Source organism: Penicillium nucicola (genome assembly GCF_028828085.1).
Source record: "Penicillium nucicola strain IBT 29836 chromosome Unknown utg000003l, whole genome shotgun sequence".
NCBI classification, from domain to species: Eukaryota; Fungi; Ascomycota; class Eurotiomycetes; order Eurotiales; family Aspergillaceae; genus Penicillium; species Penicillium nucicola.
Genome location: NW_026643127.1, coordinates 565,352 through 589,697, shown reverse-complemented (window position 1 = coordinate 589,697; position 24,346 = coordinate 565,352). Strand labels below are relative to the sequence as shown.

Here is a 24,346-nt window from a genome sequence, read left to right as displayed (position 1 = left end):
CACGACCCCGAGTGATTTTCTGCCCAGATAGAGCTTTCGGAAGCATTTGCCAACTCTATTTTTCGTGTCCTTGCCCTCGCGCGGTCAAGGGCTAGAACGAGAAAATGGTAGACAGAGATCCAGGCACACCTACCTGGAAGTTTACACAGTGAGTGCTCTTGAGTATGTGAGTTCGGTTCGGAAGCTGACCCGGCTAGATGCTTCGGCGATAAAGGCGATGTAGAAGATATTACAGAAGGTAATCCAGAGCTCTCCTCGCACTCGGCGGCTCAATTCATATCCAAGTATATCAACTGACTGGTGCCCCCCTTATTTAGCGGATATCATCTCGACTGTCGAATTCGACCACACTGGTAATTACCTGGCTACCGGAGACAAGGGTGGACGTGTGGTGCTGTTCGAGCGAAACGAGACGGTAGGACTTCCGGCAGCACGCGGTAGCTTCCATTATTGACCATTGACTGCAGAAAAAAACCTGTGAATATAAGTTCCACACCGAGTTCCAGTCACACGAGCCCGAATTTGATTATCTCAAATCGCTAGAGATCGAAGAGAAGATCAACAAGATTAAATGGTGCCGACGACAGAATGCATCCCACTTCCTCCTTTCGACAAACGACAAGACGATAAAGCTTTGGAAGGTCTTCGACAAGTCGCTGAAGGTGGTCGCAGAGAACAATCTATCAAATGAACTCACCCCGGCGAGTGCGGTCGGGGGTGGTGGTGGGCCTCGTGCACCCCGCGTCTCCTTCAAGGACCCCTCGGCACTGAAGTTGCCTCGTTTGACACACCATGATACCGTGGTCGCTGCTGTGCCACGGAGAACATACGCCAATGCCCACGCGTACCATATAAATAGCATTTCCGTCAACAGTGATGGCGAAACCTTTATCAGCAGTGATGACCTTCGAGTGAACTTGTGGAACCTCAACATCCAGGACCAGAGCTTCAACATTGTGGACATCAAGCCGGCGAACATGGAAGAACTCACAGAGGTCATCACAGCGGCTGAATTCCACCCTGTCAGCTGTAACTGGTTCATGTACGCCAGCTCCAAGGGTACCATCAAGCTGGCCGATATGCGGCAACGGGCATTGTGTGATGAGCACGCTAAGCGTATGTATCCCTCCCCCCTCGGGTCTCAAATCTCTAACACCGAGCAGAGTTTGAACAAGAAGAAGATGCCTCCTCCCGTTCTTTCTTCTCCGAGATCATTTCCTCCATCTCCGACGTGCGATTCTCCAACGACGGCCGATACATTGTGTCCAGGGACTACTTGACGGTGAAAATTTGGGACGTGAACATGGAGCGACAGCCAGTCAAGACTATCCCCATCCACGAGCATCTCCGCCCCCGCCTCTGCGACACCTACGAGAATGACAGCATCTTTGACAAGTTCGAGGTGGTCTTTTCCGGTGACGCCGAAAATGTCATGACCGGAAGCTACAACAACAATTTCATGATCTACCCCACAGAAGAACAGAAGGATACCGAGATCGTGCTGCAGGCGGACAAGTCGGCATTCAAGGCAAAGAAGGTTGGTGTACCGACACCTATGAACAAGGGTAACGGAAAGAAGGCCGGTTCGCGGTCCGGAAGCCCTGCTGGCCCCGGCAGTCGGATGAAGAAGGAGACCGATGCCGACCAGATCGACTTCAACAAGAAGATCTTGCATATGAGCTGGCACCCATTCGAGGACAGCATTGCCATTGCGGCAACGAACAATGTGAGTTCTTCGACTCAACCCAGCACAACTAAACATGTACTAACATCTGTAGCTCTTTGTCTTCTCCGCTCTCTAATCCAAATCCCATTATCATTTTTCCATGGACAGGCGCATCTGGGGTTTGGATCAGGTGGCTGATGGCCTTGAACAGGCAGATACGAAGAACGAAAACCAGAAAATAATGATAGCAGCATGCCACGGTTCCATGATCTTAGGACGTTCCCTTCCATCCCCTCGAGCTCTTACGAGAACTACGAGGCCCTAGTCTCTGTTTCTGCCTTGCTTTCCCTCGTCTGCTCTATACAGAGGTAACGAGGTTGTCGAAGGCATTGTACCAGGCCTATTCATGATAGAGAATGTCATGCCTGTTGAAGGCGTTTTCATAATTTATAGTCAGCAACACGTAGATTTGAGTGATATTCCTGGACTATTGCGACGTGCGTGTCTATCTCGTCTCTACCATCTGTACCGTCGTGTGCGCCCCTTTCCGAGTCCGTCATGTCCTGCACAGTCAGGCCTCCCAGCCTTCATTTCGAAGACATTGCTCAAACCCATTCAACCCATCCATGGGATGAGCAATGGCCAATAACGCCATTCATCTTATTCAGTCTGTTCAGCTTTTCAGGCTCTCTTCAGGCCAACGAGTCATGTTTTTTTTCTGCCGGAATTTAAAGGCGATGACGAAGGCGGACATCGCCATCCCGCCAATCAAAACGCCGCACTCGGAGAATCCATTGTCCGAACGTGGCTCAATCAGGTTAGCGCCAGGAAAGCCTCCACTGGAGCCCGCGATCGGTCGCGCGCAATTCCATCACCCCAGTTTGTGTCTCCTGCCTATCTGCTTCGGTTCTTTCTTGCACTTCTGCAAGCCTTTCGACTTTCTTATCTCGAGTGATCGGGTCATGCTGTGACCCCCAGAGCAACCTGAGCGTTGCCGACTAGAGACAGCTCCAGCTCTCGATTACTTTCCTCCCCTCCCTCCGCTTTCTACCTCTTCCCACCCACTGGGGTTCATGCGTAGATCATGAATTCTGGAAACGATAACTGGCACTCCTCAGGTGGGCCACCGTCGCATCCTGGCATGGACCAGATGAATCAACAGCCTCGGCCCCTGGGGTCGTTCAGGTATGCATTGGCCCGTACTCCCAGTGTTGATCAGAGACTAACCGATGACCTCGATCCAATAGTCAGAATCCGTCTCAGCAAGGTCCGGCGCCGCAATCCTCCGGCCCCGTTCTTCCTCCCCCAGCTGGTTAGCCCACCTGCATTCCACCCGCTCGTTATACCTTTCTCGAGGACTGCAGCGAGGTCGAGAAGCTTTCAAGCTAATTTTGATGCTACTATAGGTCCTTACCACCCCGGCCAGTCTGGCGGTCACTCTCTCCCCGGCCTGGCAGAACTCAGCCAGACTCACGGAGGTCCGCATCAGTCCCCAGCCTACGGACAGCACCCCGCCGGTCCTTCTCACAGCACCGGACATTCTCTCCCTGGAATCGGCCAGGCTATGCAACATGCATCTCCTCAGCTCAACCGCGACCGCGAGCGCGATTCTCGAGAGCGGGAGATTATGGAGCGCCAACGCCAAGAAGAGATGGCCCACCGTGAGCAGCGCGAACGCGAGCGGGATCGAGAGCACCGTGAACAAATTGAACGGCAGCTAGATCGCCGCGATCAACCGCACCACCCCGTTCAGAGCCACACTGGCTCGATTCCTCTCCACCAGCCTGTGGCCAACAAAGTTCCCAACTCTATTCACGGTCCTGGCGGTCTTCTCTCAACTCTCGGTGGAACACCACAGGGTGGCCACCAGGGCGGACCTCAATCTGCTGCTGGCTTGTTTGGTCAGCAAATGCAGCACGGTGAAGGCACACCTCGGTCGTACATGCAGCACCCTGGTGGACCGCCAGGACAGCCTATGATGGGATACAATGCCTCTGGACAGCAAATACCTGGAAATGTTGCAGCTCTTGCGCAAGGCCAGCAGCCCATCCTAAATGATGCGCTCAGCTATCTTGATCAGGTCAAGGTCCGCTTCGTCGATCAGCCAGATGTTTACAACCGGTTCTTGGACATCATGAAAGACTTCAAGAGTCAGGCTATTGACACGCCCGGCGTGATTCAGCGGGTTTCCACCTTGTTTAATGGTCATCCTGCTCTCATCCAAGGTTTCAACACTTTCTTGCCTCCGGGCTACCGTATCGAGTGTGGTACCGAGGATAACCCTGATGCAATTCGCGTGACCACTCCATCGGGGACAAACACTCTCAGCATGCCTCGTGCTGGACGTCCCTTCGAGACTACCACGAATCCCCGGCCTGCCAGTGACATCCATGGTCAATCTGACTTCTACCGTGACCAGTCCCGTCCCGGTTGGCAACAGACACAGCAAGACCAGGCCGTGTCTGGGTCTTATTCTCCTGGCTCAAGAATGATGGGACCAGGCATGTACCCGGATGGACAAGGCCCAAATCAGGACCACCACTACGGCTACCCGACCCAGCAGGAGCAACAAGCTGCTTCAGCCATGTCTCACCAGCAGGATCACCGTGGTGTGGCTCAGCTTCAGGGCGCTGCTTCAGCAGCATCTGCCGGTCTCGGTAGAGCTGGGCTCCTAGGAGTCTCAGCTGCCGGCCAGAACAGCAGCCTTACCCAGCCCATGAACAACCTCGCTGGCGTCGGAACTGGCATGCTTCAGGGCGCTCAAGATTTGAACAAGCGTGGCCCTGTCGAGTTCAACCATGCCATTAGCTATGTGAACAAGATCAAGAACCGCTTCTCTAGCGCACCTGAGATCTACAAGCAGTTCCTTGAAATACTCCAGACATACCAGCGGGAATCCAAGCCCATTCAGGATGTCTATGGACAGGTCACCCAGTTGTTTAACACTGCGCCTGACCTTCTTGAGGACTTTAAGCAGTTCCTCCCCGAGTCCGCCGCGCATGCCAAACAAGTTGCCGCACAGCGCCAGGCTGAAGAGCAAGCTCCTCTCAGCAACCTCCGAGGCGAACCCGCTGGCTTTACCTCTCAGACCCCCAATCGCGACGTGAAGATGCCTCCTTTGGGTCAATTCAATGTCAAAGACCCCAAGGAGAATAAGAAGCGACGCGGTGGCCCCGGAGGTGGTGTTGGCTCTTCAATTTCTGGACCTGCTGGCGCCGAAGCCGTTCGTCTGTCAGAGTCAGGCAGAGGTGGCCAGAATGGACAGTTTGGCAACATGAGCAAGGTACGTTTACATCGAATTACCTCCTACGTTGTCATTAGTACTAACTTCATCACAGAGAACGAAATACCACCATGGGAAACCCTCTATCTCTGAAATGGCAAATGTCTCACCTACCTTGATTCCGGCTCTCCCCGAACCTATCCCTCCTTCAGTATCGATGACCCCAAGCCAAGAAGAAATTGCTTTCTTCGATCGTGTCAAGAAGTTCATCGCCAACAAGGTGGTTTTCAGTGACTTCTTGAAACTCTGCAACCTGTACACCACTGATCTTCTTGATCGCCATGTCCTGGTTAAGAGGGCTGAGGGTTACATTGGTTCTAATGCTGAGCTTATGAGTTGGTTCCGGCGCTTCATGAGTGCCGAGGAGCCCGAAGACAAGATCATCGACCCTAAGCCAAACACCGAATCAGGCGTCGTCAACTTGGCTCACTGCCGGTCTCTGGGACCGAGTTACCGTCTGCTCCCTAAGCGTGAACGCCAGAAGCCTTGCTCTGGCCGTGATCCGCTCTGTGCTACCGTTCTCAATGATGACTGGGCTTCGCATCCCACTTGGGCATCTGAGGATTCTGGATTCGTTGCTCACCGCAAGAACCAGTACGAAGATGCATTGCACCGCATTGAAGAAGACCGCCACGACTATGATCACCACATCGAAGCCTGTGTCCGTACTATCCAATTGATTGAACCCATCTGCCAGCAGTTCCTCCACATGAGTGAGGTCGAGCGTGCTTCATTCAAGCTGCCCCTTGGTCTCGGCGGTCAAAGCGAGGCTATCTACCAGCGAGTCATCAAGAAGATTTACGATCGCCAGCGTGGTGAGAAGGTCATCCAAGACATGTTCCAACGTCCATGCCATGTTCTCCCAATTGTCCTTTACCGCTTGAAGCAGAAGCTTGAGGAGTGGAAGGCCTGCCAGCGTGAATGGGACAAGGTCTGGCGTGAACAGATGCAGCGTGCATACTGGCGCAGTCTTGACCACCAGGCAATTGCCACCAAGCAGACTGACAAGAAGCTGTTCGTTGCTAAGAACATTCAGCAAGATCTGCAGACCAAGTTTGAAGACGCCCAGTCCCTTCGTAAGGGCGGATGGACTCCACCAAAGTACCAGGCCGAGTTCAAATTCGACGACACCGAGGTCCTCTTGGATACTGTCTTCCTACTACTCTTGTACTTTGACCGCAGCACTAATGGCTTTGGTGCCGAGCCTTCTCGACTCATCAACTTTGTCAAGGACTTCATTCCTATCTTCTTCGGCCTTGACCGTGAGGTCTTCCACCAGTACATTGATGAAATCTCCATTGCCATTGTGGATGACGAGGATTACGCAAACGAAGATGCCTCAAATGGTAGCCGCAAGGTGGTCAACACGCAGAAGCTGGATCTCCTGCGTGAGGCCTTAGACCGTGGAACCGAGAAGCCCAACAAGGAAGATGGCATGAACAACCACGACGAGACACCTGTCGTCCGGGCTACCTCGGCTGTTTCTGAGAACGAGGAAAGCTTTGATGTCGCAGAGCTCAGATGGATGGAGCACCCCGGCCAAGGCAACTTCAACCTCGAGCGCGAATACACCTTAAATGAGAAGCACAAGAAGAAGGAGCACCACATGTACTCGAACCTCAACATTCTTTGCTTTTTGCGTACCTTTGAGATTCTTTACTCGCGTCTCCATCGCATCAAGCAACAGGAGGGCGAGGCGCGCGAACAAGTCCGTCGTGGTCTTATGTCCAAGCCTGCCCACGATCTGTGCTTGATGGACCGTTTCCCTAGCGATTTCTTCTACGATGTCGACCCTAAGGCCAACCTTTACAAGCAGATCGTGCGCATGTGCGAGGAGGTCATCAAGGGTGACATCGACCAGATTCACCTGGAGGAGACTCTTCGTCGCTTCTACATGCAGAGCGGTTTCTTACTGTACAATCTGGAGCGCATCTTCTCTTCCATCGCCAAGTTCGTGGCGTCCATCTTCACTGGCGATTCTCGGGACCGTAGCTCCGATATTGCCAACCTGTTCTTCAGAGAGCGTGAGAAAGAAGAGACCACCCATCACCAAGAAATGCAGTACCGCAAGCAAGTTGAGCGTCTGGTCAAGGAGGGTGATATCTACCGCATTACCTTCGTAAGTCACCCAACCATATCTACCAGAGCAAACACTGACCACCTCCAGCACCCTGATGATCGCCGCGTCACAGTACAAGTAATGACCAGCGAAGAAGCAACCCTGGATAACGAAGAGCTCACCGCCGAAGAACGCTGGTCGTACTACGTAACGGCCTACTCGATGCGCGACCCAACAGAGGGCGTCCAATTCTCCAAAATGAACATGCCCTTCATGAAGCGCAACCTCCCCTCAAAACTGGAAGAAGAGGAAGAGTACGACCGATACTACCGCAACCTCCAGCACCACGATGGTCTCATCATCCGCATCTGTGCCAACAACTACACAATGTTGTACCAGCCCCCGAGCTACGACTGGTTCTGGCGATCCAACGCACCCATCCCAGAAAAGGATGCCGACACCGAAGCCATCAAGGCCCAGCTCGACGAGGCCGCAAAGGAGAAATCGGCTATCCGCGAGAAACGCCACGACCGCTTCGTCGAGAAGTTCATCAATAACCCCTCCTGGGCTCGCGGTCTCAGCAAGGACAACGTCGACCAATCCAACCAACGCTTCCGCTCTTGGATCAACGGTACTCTATCTGATAGCCCCGGTCCTTCGGGATCCGAGCTTCCCTTCAAGGGTGATGTCCCGCAGAACGAGAAGTCTGAAGGCAATGGCAACGGCAATGAAAATGGCGATACCGCCGAGGCCAACACAAACGCCAACGGCAGTGCCAGCGCCGAGGCTGATCCCAGTGCTGGTGCGGCTCCCACCGAATCCGATGCCGGCCCCGCCCCAATTCCTACCACCGAAGCTCCCCAACCGCAGACCCAAGCAGAAGGCGACACGGAAATGACAGACGTCGAGCCCGCTGAACCCTTAGCGGAGACTGAGGCTTAAGCGTAAATTGTGTAACATAACGACGGGGGTTAGTGTCAGTTTCAAATTCGGTATCTTTGCAGTTTTAGTTGTGCCTTGCGAGGCTTGATCTTGATGTGCATTTCTATTTGACTTTTGTTGTGTGGGCGGCGTCTACTACGAGGAAATTGCGAGATGATGTTACTACGGTCTGCTTTTCTCATACGTTGTATTTGTATCTTTCTTTCTTTCTGCCCTCTCTGTTACCTTCCTTTTCACTTGTTTTTTTTTTCTTAGTCAATGGAATGGCTTGGATGACTAGGCTGTTTTAATTTTTAATTTTGCTGCTTGTAGACTGATCAATTTGGGGGGTATTGTCTCCCAGGTACCTTGTGAGAGCGTGGTAAGTTGAGATCTCTACATCAGGTCAGTTATTACAGACATGCGACCAACAAACAGCACTGTACATGGGATTCGGAAGAAACGAGGGGAATTGGAGGAAGTTTATTCTGAGAAAGATGCTCCAGCACATCTTCGTGTCTGATAAAGTAGATAGTCAAGCACCGTCAGTTCAAATAGAAGACGACCTGCACTAGATGTGTAGACCGATGTACTGCTCACTTCTAACCAGTCCCAGTACATTATTCGTAAACAGCCCCTGCTTATCTCCAAATATCCTGATCCTGGACGCAAACAAGGGTATTGCAGGACACTATTGACACGACGATCATCTCCTATTTAACAAGTGCAGTACAATACTTGCATGCTGACGAGATTATGCATCCGAATGAGATTTTTTTTTAAAAAAAAAAACATGCCATTACTGTCATTCATAATTCCAAGGCTGTTCCGATCAGTATAACTCATTCACCCTTAACTTATAAGGATAGCGCATCTTTTTGAGGATTGAGCTAACCCCACAAAGAAGTCGATCAGGAGATCCAAGATCGACCCAATAACTCTCGCCTAATTTGAATCAATCTTGGCATGCTGGACACTGTACTGTCGGTTATAAAAATGCGAGCTCCGTGTGGCCGAACAGCTAACCGATACCAGCCCGAGACGCCACGGGCGAAACTCGGGCCGGGTTTATCATCGTTGTGGTTTTTAAACTCAACCTGGGCTCTTTTCTGTGCTTTTTGTGATGATTAGACTATGAGATATCGCTTATTTATCACCGAAAAAACTCCTTTATTTTACTCTTCCGCTTATGTTGAGATGGCTGTCCGGGGGCAGGGCTATGTCCGAGATTGACCGAAGGAATTCCGACCACCGAAGAAATGCCGGGGTTGACGTCAGCATGAATCGGGTGCGACGTTTTGGGAAATTGGCATCATAGAGTGTAAAGGGGGAAATAGAGAGATGATTGTGTTATATACTTTTGAGAAAGGTGTGGTATACACTCTTTATCAGAGATATCCTTTGTAGTCCGTCCATTGTATACTCCACTGGGCCAGAATGCCACAATACTGTACCAGATGCCAGAATCCATAAGTTACCTAAAGACCAACGAGAAAGGTCCTCCTTTCTTCCGGGACTCCGGATTTTGTGGGGATTGCCCGGGGTTAGACATATAACTATCCCTCCATCCTCTTTCTTCTTCTTCAACTTCTAGACCACTCTCCACTCTCCCCCATATATTCACTATGGCTGCTTCTGCACTTTTGAAGAGCCGTGTGCGTCGGCCTTCGTATTTGAAGAAGCTTTGTAAACCAGAGGACCTTATTGATCTCTTCCCCAATGGCTCGTACATTGGCTGGTCCGGATTCACTGGTGTTGGATACCCCAAGTATGTGACACAGCTCGGAGCCAATTCAATCATTTCTAACATTACACAGGATGGTACCAACTGCCCTAGCAGACCACGTTGAGAAGAACAAATTGGAAGGACAGCTCAAGTATAACCTCTTCGTTGGAGCTTCCTCCGGCGCAGAGACGGAGAACCGCTGGGCGCGCCTGAACATGATTGAACGGCGGAGTCCGCACCAAGTCGGAAAAGAAATCGCCAAGGGAATCAACAATGGGCAGATTAAGTTCTTCGACAAGCATCTGAGCATGTTCCCCTCGGATTTGGTCTATGTCAGTACTCGAGTCTCGGGAGATCCCGCCGAAATGACGGCTAACCTTAACTCCAGGGCTACTATACTCTCAACAAACCGGAGAACAAGATCGACGTCGCTGTCATTGAGGCGTCGGCTATCACTGAAAATGGTGGTATCATCCCGGGTGCCTCCGTGGGTGCATCCCCGGAGTTGATCCAGATGGCCGACAAGGTCATCATCGAAGTCAACACTGCCAGTCCATCGTTCGAGGGTCTCCACGATATCGTCGGCTCAGACCTTCCCCCGGGCCGCAAGCCATACCTCATTATGGCCCCGGAGGACCGCATCGGTACCACTTACATCCCCGTTGACCCAGAGAAGGTCGTCGCGATCGTGGAGTCCAACTACCCAGACCAGACCCAGCCCAACGCGCCCGAAGACGCAAGCTCGCAGGCGATCGCCACCAACATCATCGAGTTCCTCAAGCACGAAGTCAACCACGGCCGTCTGCCCCAAAACCTCCTCCCGATCCAATCCGGCATCGGCAACATCGCCAACGCCGTCGTCGGTGGCCTCAGCAAAGGCGGCGCAGACTTCAAGAACCTCAAAGTCTGGACCGAAGTCCTCCAAGACTCCTTCCTGGACCTCTTCGACAGCGGCAACCTCGACTTCGCAACCGCAACCTCCATCCGCTTCTCGCCCGACGGCTTCAAGCGCTTCTACGACAACTGGGAAAAATACGCCGGCAAGCTCCTCCTCCGCTCCCAGCAAGTCTCCAACTCCCCCGAAATCATCCGCCGTCTCGGCTGCATCGGCATGAACACCCCCGTCGAAGTCGACATCTACGCCCACGCCAACAGCACCTGCGTCATGGGCTCGCGCATGCTGAACGGCCTCGGCGGCTCCGCCGATTTCCTCCGCAACTCCAAGTACAGTATCATGCACACGCCCAGTGCCCGTGCTAGCAAGGTCGACCCCACCGGTGTGAGCTGCATCGTGCCCTTCGCTACGCACGTCGATCAGACAGAGCACGATCTGGATGTTATCGTTACTGAGCAGGGTCTTGCGGATGTGCGGGGTCTGTCGCCGCGTGAGCGGGCTCGTGTCATTATTGATAAGTGCTCGCATCCCGACTACAAGCCTATTCTTACCGATTACCTCGATCGCGCTGAGTTCGAGTGTTTGCGCAAGGGTATGGGCCATGAGCCGCATTTGCTGTTTGAGGCTTTCAAGATGCATAAGAATTTGCAGGAGAAGGGTACTATGAAGATTGACTCCTGGGAGTAGGGTTGAATGTGGGAGGCTCTTCTTTTGAATACATTTTCTTGAAAAATGGCCGTCAAGGCCGTGGTTCTGGTGTTGGGTGTTTTGTATATATCATTAGCGCTTTGAGAAATCATTTATTTATTTTTTCATCTTTCTTCTTGGTGTGGTAGACGAAGTCGGGTTTAGCTTTGGTGATCTTCAATGCACATTTCCAGATCCACCAATGAATGTTTCTGGGGTGTAACACAAGGATATTTTAGGTTGGTGTAGGAAACAATTTTCTTTGTATGAATGCTCAGAGTATACGCTTGCCGTTGAATCATGTGTTAGAGCCAAGGGGTATACGTATATTCTCGATCTACCCTTGTTCTAATCTAGACATTTTGCGGTACAGACAAGGCCAACTCTATACATGTAGTTGATTCATTGTAAACGTAGGGAAAGAACGTTGAAATGCGTTCAACAGGATTATATAGACGAAACCGAAGACCTTGAGCAGAGGAATAAACCCAGCCGAAATGATCTCCCATGCACTTGCGTCCAAAGTACCAAGAGATGAATAGTATAAGTATAATTCCAAGAGATAGATAGTATAAACAGATATAGAAAGATAGAAAAGAAACTGTTTAATCATATACAGACATAAATCCAACATGATAATAAAACTCCAATCAAACCAACTCCAATGCCAATAAAGCAACCCGACAAAAAACCGCAAAAAAAGAAAAGTCAAAGAGTCAAAGAAACATGGCACAATCAGGGCGAAGTACCGGTAAGCCTGGGTCAAACAAGTCAGCCAAATTCAACAATTGTCAGTACAAAGAAGGGAGGTGAAACATACCGACCCCAGATCGAGCCAAGGAATCCAGTTTGCGAATCTGTAGACTTACGTCTAGCCCACCCAGACTCGACGTTGTAGTGCTTGGTATCTTGCAGGCCGGCGAAGAGACCACGACCGGCAGTTGCGCGCTGTAATATGTTAGTCTGGTATGCAATGGCGAAGGCAATGCGAGTGGTGAACGTACGCGATGTTCTTGGGCAGAGCGGACCCAGTAGTCAGCGCCGAAGTCATTTTGAAGACGGGCGTGCTCAGAGGTGATAGGGTTCTTGGAGGGAGTAGACATGTTGATGTTGTGATGTTGTGGTGGAAGTATAGACTGAGTAACAATCACTGATAGTCTTGATAGATAATCAAAGTATTGAATGGAATTGGAATCTTTGTGTGATGAAGAAAGTCGAGCATCGTGTAACGACAAGACCCTTATATAGATACCAGTCCTGCCATCTACCCTCGAAAAGTCTTATCCTATACAGAAGATCCGAGACTGAGCCCCATACTGTAGAAATGGCCTGACACGGCCGAACCAAACAAACCTCCAAGCTGAGCCTCAATTCGGTTCCGAGACGCTGGATCTCGGATTTGCCCGTTTCTCGGCCTGCTGTTCGCTATGATAGGCTCATTCGGACCGGATTTACCCATGTTAAATATTGAATAGCATGATCTCTATCTCTCTGATTGGTTATCGTCCCATGAAAAAGTGATTAGGTCAGATGACTGTTGGGGATGTGGTTGGGTAGAGATTTCGAGTGGTGACGTTTAGATCGGGTGTCTATGGTGCGGTCGGCCGGAACGAACTATGGCCTTGCATTTACGGGGATGGCCGTGGCTGTTTCTGGGGTTGGAGAATACAGTAGTCGCGGATGTTGCCGAGGGTTGGTTTTGGGAGTCGTTTGATTTGTGGCTTGGTTGGTGGTATGAGTTGGTGGTATGATCGGGTGGCGTGTTTTATGGGCAGATGTATAACGTTGCGAAAATGGTTAGGAATTGAGTTGTTTGGACTCAGTCTCGGGGTTATATCATTTGGTTAGATTCGTTTTTGTCCTTGCTTTGGTGTGCTGTAGGATGGAAATCATTTTCACCATTTCCTCCTTCGAAACACGCTGTACGTTACTTATTTCGGATAATCTTCCCCTGTCTCCTTTCTAGGCGGGAACCCAGCACAGTCGTAACTAGCGCTCAAAAATAACTTCTGCATTATATTTAAATACTCTCTATTAATCTAGCCGGCCAGCTAAATAGACGGAATCATTTCAAAGCTGCGGACTTCAAAAATTGAAGGCATTTAGAAATATTTGTTTTTACTAGATGTCAGAAATGAGGATTGGGTCTATATTTGCACATATATGTGTCTACAGATTATATTAGTCAGTATTCCCAATAAAAGATTGCTGGAATAAGTGGAGAGCCTGACTATATGGCTATTTTATCTAGTCACACCCGGGTACAGTAGGCTATTACATGATATTCCTTATGACATTAATACATTTCGATAATTTGAGGCCTACTAAAACAAAACAATATAGAGTTTAGCACATTTCGAATAGGTTCGAGGAAAGAAGATCAAGGAGATTGAAGTTGTAAATCTGATTTTGATCCAGTCTCTAACATATATATCGTTCACTCTATCCCTTGGTTTGAGGCTTAATGTGATGTTCAATTTTAAAACAAAACTTCGCCTACTGCCAATGATATAGGAGGAGTGAAAGCCAACCAACCTCATGATATTCAATTAAATGATTTATTATGAGATCAGGAATGATGATCACCTTGTTGGCCACTGGCGATGAGATCTTGAGTCAAATGCCTCATTTTTGTGTATGTTGTGTGTCTTGGATAGAATTATCACCTCAATCATAACTATGATAACAAAATTGTTTCAACTTCATACCCAAAAAAGTTACGCAGACTGCATCAAAGGATGGCTGGTTGGGGTAGTAGTGTCGCCCTGTGGCACAAGTCCTTAGTAAGAATCCTCCTGCAGTCTACGCACAACTATATTGATAAATTTATAACTAACGCTATTAGAAAATTATGCTGACCAAAGCCTAATAAGTCGTAAGCTATAAAATATTGGACAAGAAATATAGTTGACACAATTACGTACCTCATTCAGAGTAGAAATAGTATCTGTACTAGGGACAATGCCTACACACCTTCTGTGCACAAGGGATATTGCCTGCACTGGGAAATACAGTGATACCGGAAATAAAAGTTCTCATCTGGAATGATACGTTCTCTGCACGGTATACAGCATCTGCACTGGAACCCGAGTGTCGGTGAAATAGAATTTAAGGTAAAGTGAGGAGAATGTAGATCCGACGATCACTCATTCCACAGATAACATTCCCATGTGGATGAGTGGTACAGATCTCACCCCAGAATATTTGAGATGTGGAATGTGAAAACGTTAATGACACGTCTCATTCACTAAGCAGAGAGATCATATGCAGTCAAAGCCGTTAACTTAAAAGCCACAGCCAACGCCAACGAAACTCCAAAAATACCAAAAATACAAGCTACATGAATCAAAGAAAAAGCCACAGGAGACCCTTGAACTCATTTTTCGAAAACTAAAAGATATCCAATCATTGTATTGGTCATCTGACGAAGCTGATTTTCACGATGTCCCATATTCAAAGAATGCTTATACAGTACCCCTGGACGGTAGCCCCTGAACAACCTCGAAATAGCCAGTGTCAAGATTGCACTAGAACCCAACTGCATCCACTCCAGACGCCCAGAAGGGCCAGATCCGCTGTCACTCTTCGCTACTGATCGATTGGCATCCAAGATAAAGCCAAGCCAATTTTGGCGGTCTGGATTGTCGTATTCTCTTCAGCACTTCGTTTGATAGGTTTGATCGTACTAGCGGTTTTTGAAACACGAGTCTGCCCAATTCCACTCTATACTGTACAGACAAATTACCAGGTACTGTAATATATCCAATATTACCACAGTACATATTCCAAAAGGAGAGCAATCTCCAACGGCGCTCAAAGATATTGCCAATGTCTTACCCAGAATCCATCTACGTTCTCCATTCCAACCCCAATCACGTCCCAAAGAAACCTCACCAATAATTCAAGCCAACGAAGGCGCTATCACATCAAACCGCCAGACTAGCGAGCTTAAAATATCTAGTCATTCATTCCACCTGATTCAGGAGAGCCAGCGCTTCCTAGCTCCAATAGACAGTCCTACTGTAGTCAGTAGTCTTCTCCACAAAGAGCACTCGGCCCCGGGCTGCTGTTGGGATCTACCCCGAGAAAAGGGGATCGCCAGTCCAGGAGATCCAGACTGGAACAGAGTTGAGATCAGCAAGCATTGACGACTGCGACAGTATGAATCTATATCTACTTGCGGTTGGGTCCTGATGGTTATTCTACTTCTACTATCCAACCTTGGACACTCGACGGAGTACCCGGATGCTGTACGGTTCCCACACTCGGACTCGCTTCGATTGCATACGTAGGCTGCAATGTTTATTTTCTGGTAACGAACACACTAGGCAGATGCTATGCTCCGAGTAGAAGGTGGTTCTCGGACGAACACGCGGTCGGTCTCTAGTTGCCGGGAGAGTTGACCTGAATTACAGTTAATTAACTGAGGCTGTTGGTCCATTGGACTGAGTTCTTGTTGGATGATCGGCAGTTCACGGTACATGGGTAGGAGTGAGTTGATCGTCAGGGGGCGAAAACAGCGCATAGTGAACATTGCGGGGAGGGTAAGAGCAGAACTTAGAAGAGGATTGAAGGTGATTATATGAATCACGTTCTAGCATGCATATTGATCTGGTATACTAATATGATCGAGTAACCACAGTAGAGACCTTCGCTCTTGGCGTCCGGAGTACACACCGTATAGTTATGGAGTCAACAAACAGCAATACACTGCCAATACGGTATTGGGATTTGATGAGATCGGCAGGGCGGAAATTAAAGATACATGGACATCCAATCACAAGCCAGGATCTTCTCAATTTTGGCTTTGATGATGCCTAATGAGGAATGGCCGGGACGCTATGATATCCCGCCCCACATGGCGTGGGAGGAGATTTCCTGTTTTCGGTTTGTTTTTGGATCCAACTCTGCACACTGAGACTGTGGGAACTCAGCTCCACAGAGTGAGAGACATACTCATCTTAGGGAAATGAACAACCGAACCTTCTAGGGCTCGAGGGCACCTGCATGCAGTGGCCATGCAGCCACAACGGGGTACCTTACATATGTCTGACAGAGACCCGTGTAATGGTGGCTTGAAAGAAGTCAGGAGTATCTGGGGGATGGCCCTCGCAGCCGTAAGGGGGCTGTGAGACAAGGCTATTTTGGATGTAAGACCAGTGATGATCCGTGCGGATAGAACAGCAATTGTAATTATAGCATAGTAATGATACCGTAGTAATGATAGTCCCGAGGACAGTTCAGGTAGACAAGAGTCAAGTACTGTAGGTATCAGGAAACAACGCAGAGGGAAATGACCGTTGGGCGCAATCGGAATAGTATGCATCCCACAGATATTCGTACAGTAAAAATACGAAACACAACTGCAAATCCACTCTGCCCGACCCGTGCGGGCCAACCAAAAGCAACAAACGATTGGGTCTGCAGCCAAACACCAATCAGAGACCGTTCGTCCCTGAAAACACATCTAGAACCCCCCAGGGGTAATTTACACTCTCGAATCCCGGCCTTTTTTATGTCTTTTCTCCCCTTTTCTTTCTTCTCCCCCCCCTAACCGCCTTTTCTCCATCAAAAGGCCCTTGCCCCCTCATCTTCTTTTCATTTTGCTACCCACGTTCTTTGATATCACTGACCACCGCTTCACTCGTTCAGCGGGCATTCATTCTTTTTGTGTGGGCATTGAATCTCCAACATGAAGGGAGCTATCTTCGCCGCCGCCGCCATGGTGGGCTCTGCCATGGCTGACGGTGTTCACCGTCGCCATGATGCTTTCCACCAGCGTCGTGAGGCTTCGTCCAGCGCCTGGGCTTCCAGCGTCACCTCAACCCCCTCTGCTGCTCTGGAGGATGAGACCTGTGGCTGCACCACCAAGGTCATCACCTACTACGGCGAGCCTACCCTGGTCCCCATCTCCAGTGCTCAGCCTACCTCCTCCTCGACTTCCACCCCCGTCCCGGAGTCGACCAGCACTCTCACCAGCACTCTGCACTCCACCAGCACCAGCACCCTGACTGTGACTGTGTCTCCCTCCACCTCCTCCGTGGCCGCCGTTTCGACCAGCCCCGCCAGCAGCAGCGCCGTCCCGGTTCTGCCCACCCCCGGTGTTAGCACTTTCCCCTCCACTGGAACCTACACCATCCCGGCCACCACCATTACCGTGACCGACAGCACCACTGTCTGTGGTGCCACCTCCACTGAGGTCCCCAGCGGTACCCACACCTACGGCGGTGTTACCACCGTTGTCGAGACCGCTACCACCGTTGTGTGCCCTTACGCTACCGTCAAGCCCAGCGGCACCACCGTGACCAGCGTCATTGAGACCACCACCTACGTCTGCCCCGCCGCTGGTACTTACACTGTTGTGCCCCCTACCACCACCACTGTGCCCACCAGCACTGTCCTGGTCTACCCCACCCCCCAGACCATCACCCCCGGCACCTACACCCAGCCCGAGACCACCGTGACCGTGACCCGCACCGACTACACCTACGTGTGCCCCTTCGCCACTACTCTGGCCTCGACCACTGCTCCCGCTGCCGTCACCCCTACTGCTGCTCCTACCACTGTTGCTCCCACCACTGCTGCCGCTACCACCACCGCTGCTCCCGTTGAGTCTACCTCCACCTCCAGCGCTGTTGCCACTAGCACCCCCTCTTCCAGCACCGGTCTCACCGGTGAGGGCCAGTACGGTATGACGTACTCTCCCTACACCTCGAGCGGCAACTGCAAGACCAAGCAGGAGGTTCTCTCGGACATCACTGTCATCAAGCAGAAGGGCTTCAACCTCGTCCGTGTCTACTCTAGCGACTGCAGCGGTCTCGAGTTCATCGGTGATGCCTGCAAGGAGCTCGGCCTCAACATGATTGTCGGTGTCTACATTGACTCCACTGGTACCTCCGGTGCCCAGGAGCAGGTCGATGCTATTGCCAAGTGGGCCGAGTGGTCCATGGTTGAGCTGATCGTTGTCGGTAACGAGGCTATCCAGAGCGGATACTGCGACGCCAGCAGCCTCGCTTCCTTCATCGCCTCCGCCAAGTCTACCTTCAAGGCCGCCGGTTACACCGGCCAGATCACCACCACCGAGCCCATCAACGTCTGGCAGCAGTACGGAGCCTCCGCTCTCTGCTCCCCCGTCGACATCGTTGGTGCCAACATCCACCCCTTCTTCAACGCTGAGGTCACCCCCGAGAAGGCCGGTGAGTTCGTTGTCTCTGAGTTTAAGATTCTCGAGGCTATTTGCTCTGGCAAGGACGTTGTCAACCTCGAGACCGGCTGGCCCAACGCTGGTGAGGCCAACGGCGCCGCCGTCCCCGGTACCGCTGAGCAGGCTACCGCTGTCAAGGCTATCGCCAAGGCCGCCGGCTCCAAGTCCATCTTCTTCTCCTACGCCAACGACCTCTGGAAGTCCCCCGGTGACTTCGATGTTGAGCAGCACTGGGGTTGCGCTGATGTCTTCTAAGCGCCACGTCTGATGGTTTGATCTGTTACATTGCTTTTATTTCTATTTTCTTTTCTGCAAAACTTGTACAGGAGGATAAGGAGTTTCAACCTTTACTCTTTTTGGTCTTGTCTATAGTCTAACGATTATGGCTGGCCATTTTCATTTCTTGGTTTCTATTTTTAAACTTTGTCCTGTTTTTGGTAGATACTCCTTTTATTTGACGTTGTCTACTGACCTGGTTGCGCCGACCCTGTTTCTTTGTCCTTATGCTTTTAGTGTGTATATTGTTATTGATGCCTTCTTACGAGTTGAACAAGTAATTGAGTAGCACTGTAGTGTAGTTCCTCTCCGTAGACTGCCGTTCGACACGAACACTCAAATCGTTTGATACCTCAAATACCGCAAATCCCACTCTTAATGATAACAAGGTAAAAGTACAAGTTGATACAGCATTGCGGCCCATCCCTGATATCCAGGACTCGATGCTATTCAGATGTGTGGAGTCCCCATGGGGAAGGTGCGATGGCCTCGACACCCTAGGACTCCTTTCTAAGTTACAGCTCGGACTGGATCTGCTCATCGTCTCTTCGTCATCATTTCAGCTTCCTAAGGGTTTCTGTCTAAGCTTGTCACTTGCATCGTCTTCTACGCTCCAATCTTGATATTCTGCTTCTAGTTCGTGTTTCATCTCATCTTTCGCAGTTTTGTGAAGCCTAGACATGATCCATGACACACAGACCCGTCCCAACAACAACGAACTGGAAATCATACTCGTTCACATTCTCTTCTTATCATTAAACCGCCCTCAGTTATCTCGAGCAAGCAAGCACCAGACGTCCAGTTATTCTCCATCTAACAAAGACGCGCATCAAACGTGTAATGAAATATCACTCTACCACAGCAGACCTTTCTTACAAGTAGCAGGCAATCCACATCAAGAAATATATACCATTAACCCATAGCTAAATACAAAAAGAAACCAAAACATGCATCCAACGACAGGATATGCACATCAGCCAGCCAAAGTGAGGGTATCATCATAACGAGCATTGAATAACCCCGTCGCAGTTATATCGGACATTGAGCCTTTTACAGCTGGGCGCAAGTCTATCAAACCAAACCGATTAGCCATGATTCAGAAAAAAGAAAAGAACAAGAAAGAAATGCAGATAAGCTACTCACCCCATTTGAAGAACAGGTCAGTCCCTCACAACAACAACCCTCGACACCGCAGTTGTCAGCGGTACAAGACATGGTTTCCTACAGAACGTCCAGAGTCAGCAATTGTACGTAGAATATTCGTCTCCCCTTATGTCCCTCGATGACAGGACAGGCACAAACTCACAGATTGACACGCTGTCAGAGCCTTGGGCATCGCCTCGGGAAGCGCAACAGTGAGAGCAGCAAGGAAACCGAGAATCACAATGGAAGCGCGCATTGTGGCTTGATTTGATTCGGTGATCTGAGATGGAAGGTGAAAGGAGAAAACGGACGTTGGAGGTAATCTGGGAATTGAAAGTGGGAATCAGCGACCGAGTCGACAACGATATAAAAATAGAAATACATTGCAGGACAGCCGTGAACGGCATATATGCATGTGCAGTTTTGGATCCATGTAAGGGCCAAGAATCGGTGTGGGAGGTACGAACCTTGATCGATACTGTAGTGTCAATGGGTTGTGTGAGTAGAGTAGAGTAGATGATGGTCGAGGTGATGGCTGTTGAGTGTTACAGTAGATCGAATCTGTCAAAGGTGCGCCGCATGTCATGTAGGATCTATTCTGGTCTTATAGCTTTGCGAACAGTGGAGAATGAAATGACACAGGCCATGCATTGGGGCGAGAGTCTACATCACTGCGTCTGAAACTGAAACTGGGCTGGAGGATCTACAGGGGTAGTATGGGGATCGGCGGATTACAGTACTGGGAGGGCTGGGGCTTGCCAAGGTGCTGCTTGCCCTATGGCGGGGCTGGATAAGGATACGAGGTTGCAGTATGCTGTTGACTGGGGTTGCTTGTTTGAGTATAGTGGTCCAGAGAGGCCTGTAAGTGTAGCAGTAGTTAACGTTGGTACTCGAGGGCATTGTTGACGATTGCCCTAACTTATCACGGTGGAGACTGTGGCGGATTATTAAATGTCGACAATCCACTCATTGACTTCCTGCGACGTCATGTACTGATCGAATGAACACTTTCTTTCTGATTTCTTGATACAATTGGGGTATATGATATTAACATCCAAGGGCTGACATTCAGTAAAAGACAGGTTACCCAACCGCGGTCAAGTACATGGGACTAGAACCGCAACGCGGCCAGTACTGTATACCAAGCCCTTGGCATTGGATCTTGCAAGGGACGCACGGCCAGTCGAGGGTGGTGCTTTGCAGTGACAAACCAAGCTTGCGTGGGCTGCCCAGAGTGGAAGTGATGTTCTGGGAGGTGGATCCTGAGAGCTAGGGGTTGGGGCCGTGGAGATGGAGGCGACAAGCTGGGAGTGGGCTGGGCTCACGGTAGCCAAAAGATCGATAACAGTATCAATTCTACATTACTTATAAGTAATTCGATGCTGGAAACGATTAAAGCCTGACGCCTCCGGATTGCGAGGTGGCCATCTTGACACCTATAATGTCAGGCCACCATTGGGCTGTCACAATCTCAGTCAGGCAGTGCCCTAGAGTGCTCGTGACATTTTACTACCGATTTAGTTGCACTCTGTTATTAACTTCGCTATCTATAATACAAAATACTGGAGATTTCCGTGAAAAAAATCTGCCTCAACTGTTCAATACTTTTACAACGCAGGTCAAATGGGCCAATAAATTGATTCTCCAACATTTGGTCAGCGCCGTGGACCGTATTGATAAGCCTCCTGCAGGTAATGTTCAGCCTGACCCTCTTCTCTAAAGGAGAAACGTGGGATAGTGCATCAGTTCTGCACTGATCCACTGGATAGAAATGCCTTTAGAATAGCCAGACAAGCCTGAGGCACTTTTATGCTTAGCGCTACTGCTTTAGCAGATAAAGAGATTCTTGCGAAGGGAGTTTGGACCTATTCCTCCACCTTTTGCCAGGCCATATGTGGCTCCGTGGAATGGCCGATAAAAGAGGACAAAGCCGCATCGCTATCAACGATTCTCTTGGTCGCATACTATCCAACGGCTGCCTCGCCAGTAGCAGTGATAAGACTGTTTATGGCCCTATCGACGTATACCTCGAGGCACTCTTAAGCTAGCATAGTCTTCGGATGATATCAACCCACATAAGTCTCAACTCTAAGATTTCGTTAGCAAAAGACTGGCAAGCGAGCCAAGATTTAGACATCCGTATCTCCCGATGGGGGAACAGAGGGCAGTTCAGAGTTTACGGATATAAAGGCAGTCATGTCTGGCGACAGAAGTTTTATTTTTGGCGTTGAACTCGTCGGTCCCCATATGTTAGTCGTAAACAGGGCCGACCCCCGTGGCCAGCTCCACAATATGCCATCCAAAACAAGATCTCGGGCCCGCCGATCGGTTTCACTTGCCCAAGACGCACATCAGAATTTCCTGATTCGAGTATCGTCGAGCAGGAGATATTGCGCCAAAAATGCTGAGGAATTTAGCATAGCCACGGCGAGCGCGCCAACATCCTAGCTCGCAAACATCCAGAACTCAGCTAGCCACAGATATCGGGGACAGCGATATTCAACAAGAAAGCGTCGACAATTTGCTCACAACTATTAGACTTCAGCACAGAACTATCGCGAGAGGTCTGAGCTTCACTGGCTAGAACAAAATCATCGTGATAAAATTTTGTCGAGACATTAACAAAATTGATAAGATTTTACCGCCGATGGTACTAGACAGCCTGGTATGCATGCTTGTCCGGTTACTATTGGCGGAGCGCTTTTTGGCGTTATCACCGCAAGCATTTTGAGTGTGGCGAACCGGTATAAATGTCTTTATGTGAAGTATGTGGCGTATCGGGATAAATGTCTGTATGTGAAGCATGTGGAGCTGAAGAACATTGCAATCGCGACAATCGTCCCATTTTTCGAACCCAAGCTGGTCTAAGACTATCGGATGGGTATTTCTATAAGAGTGGTCTTTACCAAAGTAGATTGTCGTGTATCTATCGTTTCATTCCACAATTCTTCCATATACTCTGCTACCATGATCACCAAAGCCCTACCTTCTCTACAGCCTACCCTTTTGCAGGTTTATCTTGCTTGGGTTGATGCGTGGTGTTATATCTCGAATGGCCACTACAAGCCGACCCAAGAGATTATTTGCCTGGACGAGATAGCTTCTCTATTCGACGAGGAGAATCTGCACCAACTGATAATCCATTCTCGCCTGGTAGATGCCATCTACTCAGTGCAGCAACATGTCAAAAACGGAAATCTGTGTCTCGGAGGCCCCAGCCCACCATCCTGCAACGAGACCAACCTGCTCTCAGAATCATACAACCCGCAAGTCAACTGCAAATGCGAAACCACGAGTCCAATCAAGCAAGCAGGATCAACATGCAGCGCCCTCTCAACCATGCAACAAATAATGGAAAAAGTCATATCCCGCAAAGACGAATGGCACAGCACCGGCCTATTCACACCATCGAAACTCCGCCTCGCCGTCGACGAACTTGTTAACTCCAATACAGACCTTCAACCAGAGTCAATAACCTGCCAGGGCCTACCGGCCTCATCGCACATCCCGAAGATCAGAGCTCCGGATCGCCGCCCAAACCCATCTGTCGATAGCGATCCCCGAATCACGAACCAGATATACCAGACTGCGGAACAACTCAAAATCTGCACTGATGCAAAACACTTTGGCGTTATCGCTTGCGGAGCGAGTCTCTGTGATGAAGGTCTCGCACGCGCAATCGCGGATTCATGCAACGACATTCTGATCGGTGATTACTGTGAAGCAGCCGATGCAAAGGGTCTCAAATTGCTTCAGCAAGTCGGCGCAGCTGCAGTGGCCTTTTTGAAAGTCTGCAATCTGGCTGGGAGGGTCGGCGACTGGCAGTTCGACAACCTCGCCGCTTATATTCTTCAGTGTCGAGTTCTCGGGTATTATAAGGACCATAGTCGGGGTCGACTTCCTGAAGGTACTTATGGGAGTCGCATGACAGGACTGCAGGTCCATCGGCATATTGATAGTGCTGCTTTCCATGGGGTGATGGCTGCTTCCATTGGGACCGGAATGGAAGTTGATGAGGGTCAGTATGGGCGCATCGTGGAGGCGATTGTTTTTATCAGTGATTTTGTGGACATCCGGGGTGACACTATGCGCAAACAGCGAGAGAATGTTATTTTGAGGGGATTGCGGGGGAATCTTTGTCGCTATCTTGATCGATCGATTGGGGAGTGTTTGGATGTTGTTGCTGATGTTGTGGAGGAGACTGAGGTTGGGGCTTTGCTTGTGATGGGCTTCTGTAATTGGGCGCTCATGTCATCTCATCACAAGATTTATGAGTTACTGGAGGGGGTGAGCCCTGTTCAGAAGTACGGTTGTTGCGAGTATACTTCTGTTGCGGATGATTCGCGGTATGAGCGGTTGATCCAGGCGTTGCGACCATATGGCACACTTGGTGTTGATGGTCCCAGTGTACGAAAGAAGAGGATTGAGATGGATAAGAGTTATGATGTCTGTCGACAGTCACCGGAGTTGCATCTATCGTGGCTTG

The 24,346-nt window shown here is 50.0% G+C and overlaps 7 protein-coding genes across 7 annotated transcripts; 4 read left to right on the top strand and 3 right to left on the bottom strand.

Annotated features, from left to right (window-relative positions):
- Positions 1–16: 16 nt before the first annotated feature.
- Positions 17–1,845, top strand: N7511_003806 (protein phosphatase 2A regulatory subunit CDC55). Its single transcript, XM_057126231.1, has 6 exons — positions 17–148; positions 198–238; positions 318–415; positions 468–1,116; positions 1,164–1,726; positions 1,779–1,845. The coding sequence occupies exons 1-6, from the start codon at positions 105–107 to the stop codon at positions 1,800–1,802; spliced, it is 1,419 nt and encodes a 472-aa protein (XP_056985121.1). The 5' UTR covers positions 17–104; the 3' UTR covers positions 1,803–1,845.
- A 905-nt stretch (positions 1,846–2,750) lies between these two features.
- N7511_003805 (transcriptional regulator SIN3) lies at positions 2,751–7,950 on the top strand (the record flags this gene model as incomplete). The annotated part of the gene is made up of 4 exons (XM_057126230.1): positions 2,751–2,851; positions 2,914–2,978; positions 3,073–4,949; positions 5,005–7,950. 4 exons carry the CDS (start codon positions 2,751–2,753, stop codon positions 7,948–7,950), a joined length of 4,989 nt encoding a protein of 1,662 aa, XP_056985120.1.
- A 1,604-nt stretch (positions 7,951–9,554) lies between these two features.
- coaT (acetyl-CoA hydrolase ACH1) lies at positions 9,555–11,237 on the top strand (the record flags this gene model as incomplete). Its single annotated transcript, XM_057126229.1, has 3 exons — positions 9,555–9,697; positions 9,747–9,987; positions 10,044–11,237. 3 exons carry the CDS (start codon positions 9,555–9,557, stop codon positions 11,235–11,237), a joined length of 1,578 nt encoding a protein of 525 aa, XP_056985119.1.
- Positions 11,238–11,972: 735 nt separating this feature from the next.
- Positions 11,973–12,340, bottom strand: N7511_003803 (uncharacterized protein; the record flags this gene model as incomplete). Its single annotated transcript, XM_057126228.1, has 3 exons — positions 11,973–11,994; positions 12,058–12,185; positions 12,242–12,340. The coding sequence occupies 3 exons, from the start codon at positions 12,338–12,340 to the stop codon at positions 11,973–11,975; spliced, it is 249 nt and encodes an 82-aa protein (XP_056985118.1).
- A 4,589-nt stretch (positions 12,341–16,929) lies between these two features.
- btgE (putative cell wall glucanase (Scw11)) lies at positions 16,930–18,696 on the top strand (the record flags this gene model as incomplete). The annotated part of the gene is made up of 1 exon (XM_057126227.1): positions 16,930–18,696. One exon carries the CDS (start codon positions 16,930–16,932, stop codon positions 18,694–18,696), a length of 1,767 nt encoding a protein of 588 aa, XP_056985117.1.
- A 1,071-nt stretch (positions 18,697–19,767) lies between these two features.
- On the bottom strand, positions 19,768–20,116 carry N7511_003801 (uncharacterized protein; the record flags this gene model as incomplete). The annotated part of the gene is made up of 3 exons (XM_057126226.1): positions 19,768–19,785; positions 19,861–19,938; positions 20,024–20,116. 3 exons carry the CDS (start codon positions 20,114–20,116, stop codon positions 19,768–19,770), a joined length of 189 nt encoding a protein of 62 aa, XP_056985116.1.
- Positions 20,117–23,547: 3,431 nt separating this feature from the next.
- Positions 23,548–24,238, bottom strand: N7511_003800 (uncharacterized protein; the record flags this gene model as incomplete). Its single annotated transcript, XM_057126225.1, has 2 exons — positions 23,548–24,092; positions 24,169–24,238. 2 exons carry the CDS (start codon positions 24,236–24,238, stop codon positions 23,548–23,550), a joined length of 615 nt encoding a protein of 204 aa, XP_056985115.1.
- Positions 24,239–24,346: the final 108 nt, after the last annotated feature.

What these genes read in the sequence shown, in the direction of transcription:
- N7511_003806 (XM_057126231.1), top strand. Translation starts at nt 105, where the DNA reads ATGGTAGACAGAGATCCAGGCACACCTACCTGGAAGTTTACACA. An exon ending in TGTAGAAGATATTACAGAAG is followed by an intron (nt 239 to 317) that starts GTAATCCAGAGC and finishes CCCCTTATTTAG; the next exon opens with CGGATATCATCTCGACTGTC. An exon ending in TGTTCGAGCGAAACGAGACG is followed by an intron (nt 416 to 467) that starts GTAGGACTTCCG and finishes CATTGACTGCAG; the next exon opens with AAAAAAACCTGTGAATATAA.